Source organism: Herpailurus yagouaroundi, unplaced genomic scaffold (genome assembly GCF_014898765.1).
Source record: "Herpailurus yagouaroundi ecotype Mexico unplaced genomic scaffold, PumYag 28, whole genome shotgun sequence".
Taxonomy (NCBI): domain Eukaryota; kingdom Metazoa; phylum Chordata; class Mammalia; order Carnivora; family Felidae; genus Herpailurus; species Herpailurus yagouaroundi.
Genome location: NW_024412376.1, coordinates 21623651 through 21637732, shown reverse-complemented (window position 1 = coordinate 21637732; position 14082 = coordinate 21623651). Strand labels below are relative to the sequence as shown.

General features: G+C 43.3%; 1 protein-coding gene across 3 annotated transcripts in view; it reads left to right on the top strand.

Annotated features, from left to right (window-relative positions):
- Nucleotides 1–14082, top strand: part of PALLD (palladin, cytoskeletal associated protein) — a 421495-nt gene that overhangs the window by 369610 nt on the left and 37803 nt on the right. For all 3 annotated transcript variants that reach the window (XM_040470903.1, XM_040470895.1, XM_040470909.1), the window contains exon 11: nt 8721–9401. In XM_040470903.1, the coding sequence (XP_040326837.1) occupies nt 8721–9401 (681 nt within the window). The remainder of the gene's footprint in view (nt 1–8720; nt 9402–14082) is intronic.

Below are 14082 nucleotides of genomic sequence, written 5' to 3'. Positions count from 1 at the left end.
GTTAGAGAGCCAGGGAAGAACCCGGGAGGAAAAGGCACAGTATCAAAGGCAAGAGGACAAGGATGCTGGTGGTAGTGATGGCAGCAGAAAAGCTTCGAGAAGGAGGGGGTGATCGCTATGCATTGTCAGGTGCTGCAGAAGGAGGGCGGAGAAGTGCAGAGGAAGGACGGAGGAAGCACCAGCACTGACAGATTATAGGTCCAGAGCACGGCATAACTGTATCTTTATGGTGAACGAAATACCTTGATTTTCAGGAGGTTTACAAAATCAAGCCAAAGGGATAAGTTTTGCAGTGGAAAGAGAAGGGTTTATTAATGGAACGGTGAGTGGTTCCTGAGCCACTGAAATAGTTCACATTTCTTTAAGGGAGAACATTCTAGCAGAACCATAGCCAACCCAATTCCCACGGGAGCTGTTGTGAGACACACAAAACCCTAAAGCTATTTTTCTTAACTTATGGACAGAACTTATCTGTATTTAGAAACAAATGCAGTTAATGTTCACTAATCAGGTGATGACTGTTTACTGCATAAAAGTATCCTTCCGGGGGCACCTGGGTGGCTCGGTTGGTTAAGCGACCGACTTCGGCTCAGGTCATGATCTCGCAGTTTGTAAGTTCGAGCCCCGCGTCGGGCTCTGTGCTGACAGCTCAGAGCCTGGAGCCTGCTTCGGATTCTGTGTCTCCCCCTCCCCTTCTCACCCTCTGTGTCTCTCTGTCTCTCAATAATAAATAAACGTTAAAAAAAATTAAAAAGTATCCTTCCTTTTATAAGAGTCATTTGTGGAAGGATTTTAGTTTGCCTCTCCAATGCCTTGAAATCTATTTCTGCTTACCAGGAAATAACATATTCATTTTCCAAAAACTGTTTCATTGGACATGAAAACAGCATATGCATAGGATGAATGTATATATACGAATAAACACCACACTTGGGCTTGGGTAGCTGTTTATGAGTTCCTTTAAAATCAGTTTCTTTATAATGTTTAAATGTTACTGGACTGAAGAGTAAGGATCATAAAATCCGAAAGTTTATTAGGACCTTACAAATACTATGTTGTAAGTTCCCATTTTATTTTTTTAAGTTTATTTACTTATTTTGAGAGAGTGAGAGAGAGTGGGAGAAGGGCAGAGAGCCAGGGAGAGAGAATCCCAAGCAGGCTCCCTGCCGTTAGCATGGAGGCCGATGTGGGGCTCGATCTCATGAACCATGAGAGCATGACCCGAGCTGAAATCAAGAGTCAGACACTGAACCAACTCAGCCACCCAGGCCCCCTATAAGTTCTACTTTGAACATTTCTCTCTTCGGTTGACTCTGTGTTCTTACCGGTAAATAGCCTGTGGGAGAGTGGCTTTATCTGCAGGGTGTCTATACTCCCTTAGAGCAGCACATCCGGGTGTCCTGAGTGCCATATAGCCTGATGGAACAGCTAGTCTTGTACATTAGCAAAATCTGAGGATTCTAGTTAAATTCTGCCAATATTTATTGATCTTACATGTGAGCACAGTGAGATATTGAAGATAAAATGTTTGGAAGGGGCAGGCAAGTGAGAGAATTGTTCTTCTGTTCTCTGAGTGGAGTAAAGCCATTTGGTGAGTAGATAATGGTTATTTCTTTTGAGAGATAGGACACTTTGCCCTTAGTAATAATGCAGTCTTACCAGTACAGAATGCACACCACTGTTTTAGATATATTCAATTCAGCAAACATAACCTAAAATGGCTGACACAGTAGGCTCTCAATGACAACGTGGAAATTTGAGCAGATATTCATATTCACCATACGAAACCTTAAAATATGCTACGAATTCTTCATCTCATTATAAGACCGAAAGCTAGGTATCTGTCCATCATTTTCCCCCCAATTATTTACAATCTCAGAGAAATGTAATGCTCAAGACCTGAATAGTTCCTCAACATCCGCCTCACAGGGAGTGGGTTTTTGTTTGTTTGTTTGTTTGTTTGTTTGCTTTTTGGTGTTTCCTTTAGAAATGAGATCACTAACTCTGCCCCAGGTATTGACAGAAAAGGTTGGAAACCAGATTTCTCTTCAAAAGTACACTTTGCCTGTGTTAAGAATTAATACTGGGGCACCTGGGTGGCTCAGTTAAGCATCCGACTCTTGATTTTAGATCAGGTCATGATTTCACCATTCATGAGTTCAAGCCCCACGCAGGGCTCTGTGCGGACAGTGTGGAGCCTGCTCAGGATTCTCTCTCTCTCCCTTTCTCTCTGTTCCTCTCCCTCTGTTCCTCTCCCTCTTGTGCACACACGTGCGTTCTCTCTCTCTCTCTCTCTCAAAATAAATAAACTTTAAAAAAAAAATACCAAACATTTTCAGTTGTCAACATTCCATGTTAATTTCTGTTATGTCCACTATATTTTAGCAATTTTTATAAGAATCAGCGGCTATTATCTTCCGGCTGTTTTCACTGGCCTATGCAGCAACAGAAATGAAAATTATTTAAGGCATTTAACTGTGATGTGGAATTGATGCTTTTTAGATCCTGACCTCACATTCCTCCTGTGAAAAAAAAAAAAAAAAAAAAAAGGCTAAGGCTGAGACACCAGCATTCCACCCCATAGATTCATCAGGCTTATTCATTATGACTTGCCAACACCATCTGAATCTGTCCCTTATCGTATATAAGTTAGTCAGGATACAATCCAGGTTTTTTGTTTTGTTTTGTTTTTTTGGTAAGACTGTAAATGCTTTGGACTAAATCCCTTAGCCTTCGCAAAGCCAAACTGCTACTTACGTGCCCCCATAGAGAGTTGCATCTCCACAGACCTCCTGAAGGAGACCCCTGTGCATCTGGGAAGCCAGCTGCGGGATTCACGTTCTGAGGAACAGCTCAGGTCAGTGTCCGCCCTTGTTAGGAACACCACCCCTACCTGTTAGTCCTTATTTCCATGAGCTACATGAGGGACACGGCCGTGCTTTGATACTCCAGAGACGTTCCCAGGAGGATTATGGATTGGTCCGCACTTGCTCCCTGTTTCTCATGGTACATGGAATGACTTCAAATAGACATCAGCTTTATATACGAAGACATAAAGAGCTACTGTTTTTCTGTAGCAGAGCCAAATGCAGTTCTTATTCTAAGTGGAAAGGACGAGTCTTTCTAAAAGAGACTGATGTCATGTGCTGATTTCACTCAGGTCACTTCTTCCCTGAACCCTCCTATGTAATTAATTGTGCTGAGTCCTGGCTCTATCTAGAGAGTCAGGATGATTTACAAAAGGCTCAGAATAAATTAAAGATCAAAGAGCAGGGCTTTTGTAAAGAAACCTATGTCATTTTGCAATAAATGTTAGACACACATTCCTGAGAAGTGGTCAGTTTTAATTTGATTTTAACATTCTCTTGTTTATGGTACTTTGTAGAAAATCCAAATCTTTTATCCCTGCCCTCTCCCCAACCTTAGGAGGGATGTGTTTAAACTCAGTTATTTTTGCACTTAACAACCTCCCCAAAACCTAATGTAGTACATTCTCATTTGGCTTATATTCACTCGTTTTTATTATGTAAATGATTGTTCTCAAGACTGATTTATGGACCTTTTACCAAAGGGCAATAATAAATTAGTCCTAACCAAAGCAAGTTGTTAGATACTAACGCTCACCAAGTGGACCTTTTTTTATAGGATACGAAGACATAAAGTATGAATAATAGAAACAAGAGCAAGACAGTTGAAGTACTAATATAATAAAGTAGATGGAACTTAATCAGTACTCTCTGAACTGAAGCCCGTGTAGGAGTTTTATATTCCGTTTTATAAGTTCCCAGAATTAATATATTGAGTTCTCTCATAGATCTGATACTGAGCTAATCCCAGCTGGGGAGGAATGTTGTGGGAACACCCAGTTTATTCCCTAATTCACTTACCTACTTTCCTTTGAGAATTCTTAAAATTCCCCAGTCCGGTATGGGGCCCTCCTGTTGTAGGCCTGAATATACCTGATAAACCCAGCATGGTATCGAAATTGCAACCAGAAATTAACGACGGTTGTTGTCATTGACAGTGATGTGTCTGCCCTATGCGGGTGTTCGGCTGGGTGTTGGGAGGATGCTGGGAGTCACAGCCCTGGCTGTCAAAGTGCATATAAATAGCAGGACCAGCACAGCTCTCCGTTCAGAGGGTGCAGCTACAGCCCTGCTTTGTCATACAATGGCTTCTGTATCACACAATAAAAAATGAAAGAAAATACATAAGCCAACAGCATATTTATTCTGAAAGCACAAATGTTTTCCAGCTTCGCGATCCCAAGAGTTCCTCCAGACAATTATAAATACTCCATCTTTATTAACATGAGCAGGGGATAAATTACTTCTTGCGATCCAGACATTGCTCCGGAGAGAGATACTGGGAATTCCCAATTTACATAAAAGTCGTTCTCCAGAAGTTTGCTTTCACATCATTTATTTTGAACTTGGGCTGCAGTTCCCCAGAGAAAAAGTGATATGTAGTAATAATAAACTAACATTTTTAATAAACCTTTTTTGTTTGTTTGTTTATCGAGCACTTTAGAGAGAATGGTGTAGCATGAGGCTTTCGCGCCAACCAACCCTTCACATCCAGGTTCTGCCCTTAGACAAATTATTTGACCTCGCTGACCTATGGGGGATTTGTGAAAGGGGGATGAAAATGCCAGGTACATGATTGGTGCTGTCCCTCCTCTCCCACCCCTACTGTGGCTTTCTGAGTACGAGAAAGCCACTACTTGCAGTGGGAAGAGATAAACAGGAAAATCCCCTTGCAGTAAGGAGAACATTATCTCCATTTTTTTAAAGGTCCATTTTGTACAGTAACCAGAATTCATGCGGTGGTTCTCTCCTGTTGTGGAACGTTTCTTGAGTTCACACTGTGAACCAGGCACTGTGCTCATTTTATCCTCGCAATGATCCCGCAGTTAGTAGCGGGTGGAGTTGGCTTTCAAGTCAGTACCGTCCAGCTCGAGTCTAGCTTCTTTCTCCTGTACCACACTGCCGCTTGGCTGGTTACGTTTTCCAAGGCTGCTTTAGTCTGGTGGCAAGACAGATGACTGAATTGGAAAGTAAACTGTGTTCCACATCTCTCTCTCTTTATCCCTGTCAGATCTAAATCTTGGCCCCATCCAATGGTCTGTACAACTGCTCTAGTTAAAATCTGTGTCCAGGGGTGCCTGGGTGGCTCAGCTGGTTGAACGTCTGACTTCGGCTCAGGTCATGATCTCACTGTTGAGTTCGAGCCCCGTGTGGGGCTCTATGCTGGCCAAGCTCGGAACCTGGAGACTGCTTCAGATTCTGTGTCACCCTCTCTCTCTGCCCCGCCCCACTCGCACTCTGTCTCTCTCTCTCTCTCAGAAATAAATAAATATAAAAAAATTTTAAATCTGTGTCTAAACCATTAGGATTGGGGGAAGGAGGCTCTTGATTTTCTATAATGCAGGAGGAGAATCCAGAGTTAGTATTTACATATTCCCTTTCTGAGCTACCCAGATCTTCTCATCTTTGCACCATTTCACCCTAAAGAGAATCAAGTTTGAGGTCAAATATTCTTAAATATATTCTTGAATATGTAAAACTTAAAACTTTGATGATTCAGATCTTTAAGGCCCTCATGCTGTGGTGACATAGAAGCATGAGGAGAGAAAGTTCTTAGAAGGGAACGATGACCACAGAATGTTTTAGTTTTTTTTAAATCACCTTGGAAGTCGGGGTTCTTCCATGTTGACATGCCTGGTGCAGTTAAAGAAGCCAGACACAGACACAGATCTAACCTGGCTCTACAGGTTACTTGCTCTGTGACCTTGAGCAAGTTACCTCAGGTGTCCTCATTTGTAAATGGAGTGTGACAAGTGCATGACAAAAAGCCCAGCCCTCTCATTTCCTCAACTGTTGACGCCTTTAGAATTGCAAGAGGGGTAAGAGTAGAGAATTTCTTAGGTTTTTTGAATGAGGGTTGTGGTACGGAAGGGGAAAAAGGCTGGAGGCGGGGGAGGTGTTGGTTGATGGAGTAGTTGTGCAAAGCCAAACACTTTAATATGATGCTCAAAGTGCTGTCCTTGCGAGTAGGGCTTCCCAGAACTCTTTAAGCCTAACAGTTCAACCTTTACCCAGTATTTCCAAGAAGTTAAGTTTCATTTTCAGAAAAAAGCAGAAAAAAAAAATGGGGAAACCAGAAAAGTGATGACTTTTTATAGTATATCTTTTAAAGTAACTTCCAAAGGCTTTTCTGGAACCTGTCATTCCCTTTGTAAGTTAATGAGGACGAAGAAAATGACTTAGAAGTGTGCATTTCATCACCTCAGAGTCCAGGTTTTAGATCCATTTAACTCCAGTATTCTTTAAAATACGATGATCTGCCAGAAATCAAGTCAGACACTTACTGATTCAGAATAACTATTTTACTTCCCTTCCCACCTCTCCAGTTCCCTGCATATTTTATTCTTCTTCCGGTGCAAAATGGGGGAGTAGAAACCCTAGCAGAGTTCTTTGATGCAGCATCTGTCGGTAGCCAAATCACTGTAATGCCTGTTCATTTCTTGTGAAATGCTGCATTAATACTTTCTTGAACTGAACTGTCTAAAAGCATGTCAGCAGCTTTAAGCCCACATGGGTTAACAAACTTGGTGGTTGTTTTAATGGCCGAATGAGTAGGCTTGATCCCAGGAGAGTTAGAATACAGTGGTGATCTGGGCTTTCCTGCCCTGGCTTCTTTGAAGACTGGCTTCTCAGAGCCACTCCCTAATCTTGGGGCAGGGAGTCCTCACACTAGATATAGGGAACGATATGTTGTCTGTAGCAACCCTGCTGGAGCCACCACACGCAGTTATTTGCTGATGCCAGGCCAAGCTTAAAATACCTTAAAACACATCGGAGGCTCTGGCCGTGGTGGGCCCAGCTGGCCAGAGTAAGGGAGCAGTGCCTCTGAGGAGGGCCATGCGGATGACTCCCAGTTCAGATGCAGTCAGCGAAACGTTGAAGATGAACATTCGAGGACTAGGATGCATAAGTAGGAAATAAGAAGGTGATAGAACAGGCAGGGAGATCAGAAAGGAGATTTGGGGATTCAAGATGAGCACTAGATGATGGGATTTAGAGCTGTTGGGTGGTTTTTTATGCATTCTATTCCTGGGCCAGTTCTAAATACGTGAATGCAGGGACACATGTGCTGGACAGTGGACCCAAACCACACCGACATCTGGAACTCAGCATCTGGTGAATCCTAGCAGTGTCATGGCTTTAAAAACGCTCCAGTTAAACATGCTTTTAAAACGCTCCAGTTAAGTTCCACAGGACTGACCCCACAAAGTTCTTTGGTGTTGAAATCTTTGATACTCTGCACAGATTAAACATATAGGATCATCCTTATACTTCATACACATACTAGACCCACTTAATACATACTTTTCAGTTCCCAGGAAAGTATTTCTTGCTCTCTTTGTGGATTTAAGTGTAATCAGTTTACTGGATAATTATAGAAGGGAATGGAAAACAAGGGAAGGGTGTTCCTACATCTAATGATACTTGTTAACAGAGCTAAAATCCTTTTGGTTTTTTTTTTTTACTGTCAGCAACTTCAATTCCTTTTATTGCTCTGAATCGCTAAAAGCTTGATTTTGAAAATTAAATAATTAAATTAATAATTAAATTAACTCAATAATTTCATTATTTAATAAAATTAAATTTTATTAAATTAATTAAACAATTAAATTGAAGGTTTTGTGTTTTAGTTTCAAAAGGTTTAAAGTTAAGAGCAAAGTTAGCTTTACGTATTCATGATTGTTTTATCTGGTTGTTACAGTGCCACCTTCTGTTGAAGTTTCTTTTGACAGCCATTGGTGCACTGAATTAAAAATGTCTTGGATGTAAAATTCAGCTAACTAGGGAAGCTTGAGTAAAAGAGAGTTAGATTTTAGCTAATTGTTAGCTGCTTACTAACTTCTTTTGTAAAATCTAAAATTCAGACTATTTCTTCTCGATGGAAAGTACTTGGGGAATTAAAACTGCATTATTTATTATTATTAATAATTATTGTAATTTACTCCTTATTGAACACTTGCATATTAAAGATAGGTGTCATTTGTGTATTTTAGACATGGCACAGAATATCGGTGTGTATTAAGGTTTGTATAAATAATTGGCAGTTCAGAGTCTAAAATTTTGGTGATAGTAAATTTTGCATATGTCTTTGTAGGTAACAAATGCAGAAATTAAAGTGGAAATCACCATGTGGTATTTATTAAATGCAGAGTTGATAGCACTGAAATAGGCAAATTGGATGAAGCTAGGTCTTCCAAAAACAACTTAAATGTTTCTTTTAACTTTCTCATTATGACAGGATTTTCTTCCAAAAAATTGGCAAATGAGAGGACCGAGAACTCATGTCAGAAATTTTTCTCTTCATATTTCTGGTTCTATTCAAATGAAATACGGCCCCTGGGAGCCAGACGTAAAATTTCCATCACTGAGATTTATTTGTAAACTGATTTGGATCATCTTGGGTAAAACTTCAATTAGACATTGAGATAACCGGTTACTCGTAGTTAACCTAGCGCTTTGTCCACAATCGATAACGGGCAACACACTTGAGGCTACTAACCAGTGACTTACTCCGACCGGGTGTGGCCTGGAGCTGCCAGTCGCGGGGAGTTCCGTCCACACGTGATCCTCACTGCCTCGCACGAACGTTCCCCTAGTTCCCTCTCTGAAGGTGTCGCTTTTCTCTCCCCTCAGGGACCCTCTGAAAATCCAGCAACTGCAGAACCAGGTCCGGCTGGAGCAGGAGGCCAGCGCGCGGCACCCCCCGCCTGCCGGCGCCCCGCGCAGCGCGCCGCCCTCGCCGCCCTTCCCGCCGCCGCCCGCCTTCCCCGAGCTCGCGGCCTGCGCGTCGCCCGCCTCCCCGGAGCCCATGAGCACGCTCGCCTCCCGCTCCGCGCCCGCCATGCAGTCCTCCGGCTCCTTCAACTACGCGCGCCCCAAGCAGTTCATCGCGGCGCAGAACCTCGGCCCCGCGTCGGGCCACGGCACGCCGGCCTCCAGCCCCAGCTCCTCCAGCCTCCCGTCGCCCATGTCCCCGACCCTGAAGCAGTTCGGCCGCGCGCCCGCGCCGCCCTTCGCACAGCCCTTCGGTGGCGCCGAGGCCGAGGCTCCGTGGTGCCCGTCCTCGCCGTCGCCCCCGCCGCCGCCGCCCCCCGTCTTCAGCCCGACGACGGCCTTCCCGGTGCCCGACGTGTTCCCGCTGCCGCCGCCTCCGCCGCCGCTTCCCAGCCCGGGCCCGGCGTCCATGTGCGCCTCGCCCGCAGCCCGCTTCGGCCACAGCCAGACGCCCGCGGCCTTCCTCAGCGCCCTGCTGCCCTCGCAGCCTCCCCCGGTGGCCGTCAACGCCTTGGGCCTGCCCAAGGGCGTCACCCCCGCGTGAGTGACAGCCCCACGCCCCCGCTTGCCCCGCCCCCTGAGCTCGCGGGGCAGTGCCCCCTGATCCGCAATCCAGGGGTAGCCCTGGGCCTTTTTTACGAATTTCCATCCAGCCCGTGTTTAGCTTCTTACCACAGCAGCTTTACCAGACTCTTCTTGTTCAGCTCCCTTACCGTTGCCAAGTCAGTACTTTCTACTCTGCACTAAGCAATACAAGATTCTGCTCAGAAACTACCCAAAGTCTATGCGGTGCGCCTATGATTTTGACGGTAGTGGCGCTGGCTACTATATAGGACGTCGTGCTGAGCAATCCACGTATGTTACCTCATTTGATACACTCCTGAGAGGTGTCCTTGCCCCCACTTAGGGCTGAGGATTCCAGTAATTAAAGAATTTGCTCAGGGGCACATGAGCCCCCGAACTGAGATTTGAGTTCATGTCTGTCTGACCTCAGATCCATGCACTAACCAACAAACTACCCAGATATTTGAGATCAGTATTAAAATAACCGTGGAGGGGGTGGGTTATTAAGTGTACGTTTCATGTTTTTGAATTATCTAAATTAACAATTAAAAAGCCAGCCTTTAGGTAGACGTAGTGATTGAGCAGAAGAGAGGAAAACGTGTACGTGTCTTTGTGTTATTGATGCACGTGAGTGAGGACGTGTGCAACGTAGTGAAGAAGTGACCGTGCCGGTTCTGTCCCTGACAGTGATCTCTATGTAAACTACATGGAACCTCCAGCTCAGTTTTTCTATTTGCAGATTATCTAAATACCTGTCTTCCCTTATGTCACAGTGATGTGGCAGCCGTCTGAAATCTTTAAGTAGGAAATCCGTGAGGACAAATAAGATAACATCTACAAGAGTACATTAAAGCCCTCAAAAGAAATATATAACGTAGGTGTTTAGCACATTCTGTCGATGACTAAAAGCTAGCACATGCTCATTTCACTGAAGAGTTCAACACAAGTACACGTCAACAAAGGTCAAGACATTTCCCACATCTCTGAAATAAACTCAGATCCTACTTCAGCGTCTCCCAGAATCCCAATATTGTCCAGAGAGAGAAGAAGGAAACCCTACTAAAGAACAAAATGAGGGGCATCCCGTGGGTGGCTCAGTCGGTTAAGTTTTCGACTCTTGATTTCTGTTCGGGTCATGATCTCACGGCCATGAGATCGAGCCCTGCGTTGGGCTCCACGCTGGGTGTGGAGCCTGCTTAAGATTCTCTCCCTCCCTCTGACTCTGCCCTTCCTCCCTTCATGCTTGCACCCAGTCTCTCAAAAAAAAAAAAGAATGAGAAGACCTTAATTCAGGTTATTTTCATTGATATGAAAAAGTTTTCCATTCTCGGATATACTGACACCACCTTAGAGATGAGCATTGCTATGTTTGACTTTGACAAGGTGTATGAAGGAGCTTCAGGTAGCAATATCATGTTTTGATAAGCACTTTCTAAATGTCGATTATATGAATTCTATATTTGAAATCTGGCTTCTCAAATCCATATGGGAAAAACCTCAGTCAAATGAATATGTAAATAGAATAAAGGAGGAGAGTTTGTATAGTAACGTTGTGATAATGGGCTTCTACTGAAAGTTGAATGAGTCAACTTGCCTGAGAAAACTTGCTTTTTCTCTCCTACTTTTTTGTTTTCTTTTATTTGGCTGCTAGGAAATGAAGTATTATCTTGCCACAAAGAAGCTCACTGTTGGATTCAAAAAGTGGTAATTTGTTGCAGGTAATTTGTTGCAGGGACTGTTTTGTCCCTCTTACTAGGAAATGGTACCAAATCTTGCTTCCCAGGAAGATAAGTACTCATCTGTGTAATATTTCTCCTCAATGGTGTTGGGTGGTCATGCCTTTTATCATCGTAAATAGTCTTTTATCCTCTTAAGTAGAAATAATAGATTATTCTGATCTTTGAAATTCTCTTAAGAAGGTATGCAACTTCAAGAGCGTACCTCAAGTAATAGAAGCATTTGTTTATCAACATGTATCACAGTTATTAATTTTATGGAGTAAAATACTGTGTAATTGTTATCACTAAAAATTCTAGCAGCTCCTGCCATTCCTTAAAAATTAATGGAGAAGCCATGCTAATTTTGTGGATCCTATGAAAAACTGTACCCAAAGATAGACACTGTGACACCAAAGATAAGTGGCAGTAGCAGACTACAGATTTTTAGCTCTGTGCTGGTCCAGTAAGCCCTTATTATACAATTACCCTTTCGTCTTCAAGGAATTTTTCCTTTTGCTAATAATCATACATATCTGAAGAATTCACTCTTCTGATTCGATATATGTGACTTTTGGAACATATTTTTTCCTCTAGTATTTTGTGGGATCCCTCATTTGTATTCTGAATTAAAAATGAAAAGGTAGTTGGGGCGTCTGGGTGGCCCGATCGGTTAAGCGTCCAACTTCAGCTCAGGTCATGATCTCATGCTTCATGAGTTCGAGCCCCTCATTGGGCTCTGTGCTGACAGCTCAGAGCCTGGAGCCTGCTTTGGATTCTGTGTCTCCCTCTCTCTCTCTGCCTCTCCCCTGCTCACGCTCTGTCTCTCTCTCTCCCTCTCTCTCAAAAATAAATAAAAATTAAAAATTTTTGTTTTTAAAATGAAAAGTTAGCTTTTATCCTTCACAATAATCCAAATGATTTGCCCAAGACCCAATTTCTGACCTCTTTGGACTTGTAAGAACTGGCCAACTGTTGTCAAATGAATCTTTTAAATGACTTTCACTTATACTTCACTGGGAATTTGTAATTATGATAGCAAATTCAGTTTTGCTTATATGTATGGTTTCTCAAGTTGAATGGTTTTGCCATATTTATCAAGCGCCGGTAAGTAGGTTGATTATACATGATTCAGTAAGCAGAAATACTGTATTTTTTCTTTGCCCTCCTTGTTTTACCAAAATCTTACATATAAATATCACTTATCTTAGTTTTCTTAATCATCAGTTGCATACTAGTTGTTTTATTCTGTTTGTTTAGCAGTGTCTTTGTTTTAATTCGCGAAAGGTCACGCACTAAGGTTTTAAATAGTCTGTGGAGATAAGGTTCTGTTTCTCACATGTCTGGGTAGCACAGGTCAAGTCAGGAAACAAAGGCCTTGGATGCCAGTGATAGACCACAAGGTCAAGAAGGCCGGTGACAGTGGGCTGCGGTCAGACTCGCAACAACAGTATTTGGTTGTTGGCTGATTGTGGTTTGGGAACTTCTGCACATCCAATTCCCCTGGTGCCTTCCTTTCTTCAAACAGCTTCATTCTTCCCAAGGGTTACTGGGGTTACCAGCAGCTTCTCAAAGCTGTTGACAGACACAAATGTTAAGTTGACTAAATCTTGGGGCGCCTGGGTGGCGCAGTCGGTTGAGCGTCCGACTTCAGCCAGGTCACGATCTCGCGGTCCGTGAGTTCGAGCCCCGCGTCAGGCTCTGGCCTGATGGCTCAGAGCCTGGAGCCTGTTTCCGATTCTGTGTCTCCCTCTCTCTCTGCCCCTCCCCCGTTCATGCTCTGTCTCTCTCTGTCCCAAAAATAAATAAATGTTGAAAAAAAAAATTAAAAAAAAAAAAATTGACTAAATCTTTCAGATGGAGGCAATGAGGAGAAAAGATGCCTTAGAAAGAAGCTTGTTTGCACTTTGATAAAAATTAGCGTATTCTATTCCCCTCTCAGTCGCTGATAGTTCGTTTTACAGCTTCCACTGCTGTAAGCCTGTTCCTTGACACAGTAAACCAGCCCTGCAAAATGGTGGCAATCCAGAGGATTCAGGAACGCCACCTGGGAATAGTGCAGCAGGTCTGTCTCTGCTGGTCTCTGAGTGGCTGTACCAAGTCTTGTGGTGAAGCAGGTCAGAACTGTCCCCGAGAACGAGACTGGCGCTTGTTGGCACTGCATTTTTTGCCCATCTTCACATTCCTACAATGTGTTCTCATAAGGGAGTGCCATATAGCCACAGTGCTACAATGTTTTCTACTCTTAATTGCTTCCTTTGTATAAGGAGGCCTTTGGTGTGAAGTGATACCCCATGTTTGTCCAAAGTTAAATCGAGTGTCAATAAGAGCTTTTATATACATGTATTAATGAGAGCTTTTATTCTGTAGGCGCCCAGCTCTTTACAGACATTATCTCATTGTCCTTCTCCTTCACCCTGATTTATAAGAAACAGGTAGGTGGGGACACTGTCATCACTCTACATGCAAGGTGAGGGCACCAAGAGGTGAAGCGATTCCCCAGGGTTCTGGAATAAGCCTAAGCAAAGAGGGAGTGACTTAACCTTGGCTGTATTGCCCAGGTTGATCTCAGTTAAGTCTGATGTCTGCTATTTCTTGATTAAAGAAAACGGCTGCAGACCAACAAAACAAAATCCCCTAAGAAACAGTTTGTAAAGATTTATTTGTGTTTTAGGCAGTTTTGAAGTCAAGATAGTGGTTAGATAGTAACTAACAGAAAAGACAAAAGCTGCATTGGACTCTGCAGACATTATCTCATTCTTGTCTTTCTCCCCCCTTGCAGGAAACAGGTAGGTGGGGGCCTTGTCGCTCCCCATGAGAGGCAGAGGCCCAAAGGGGTTGAGGACCTTCCCAGGGTCTCATTATTGGGTTCATTAATGTCTAGTATCCTAGAGGATTGCACAGAAAGTTGCATCCAATTCTGAGCAAGTATTTCCTAGCAA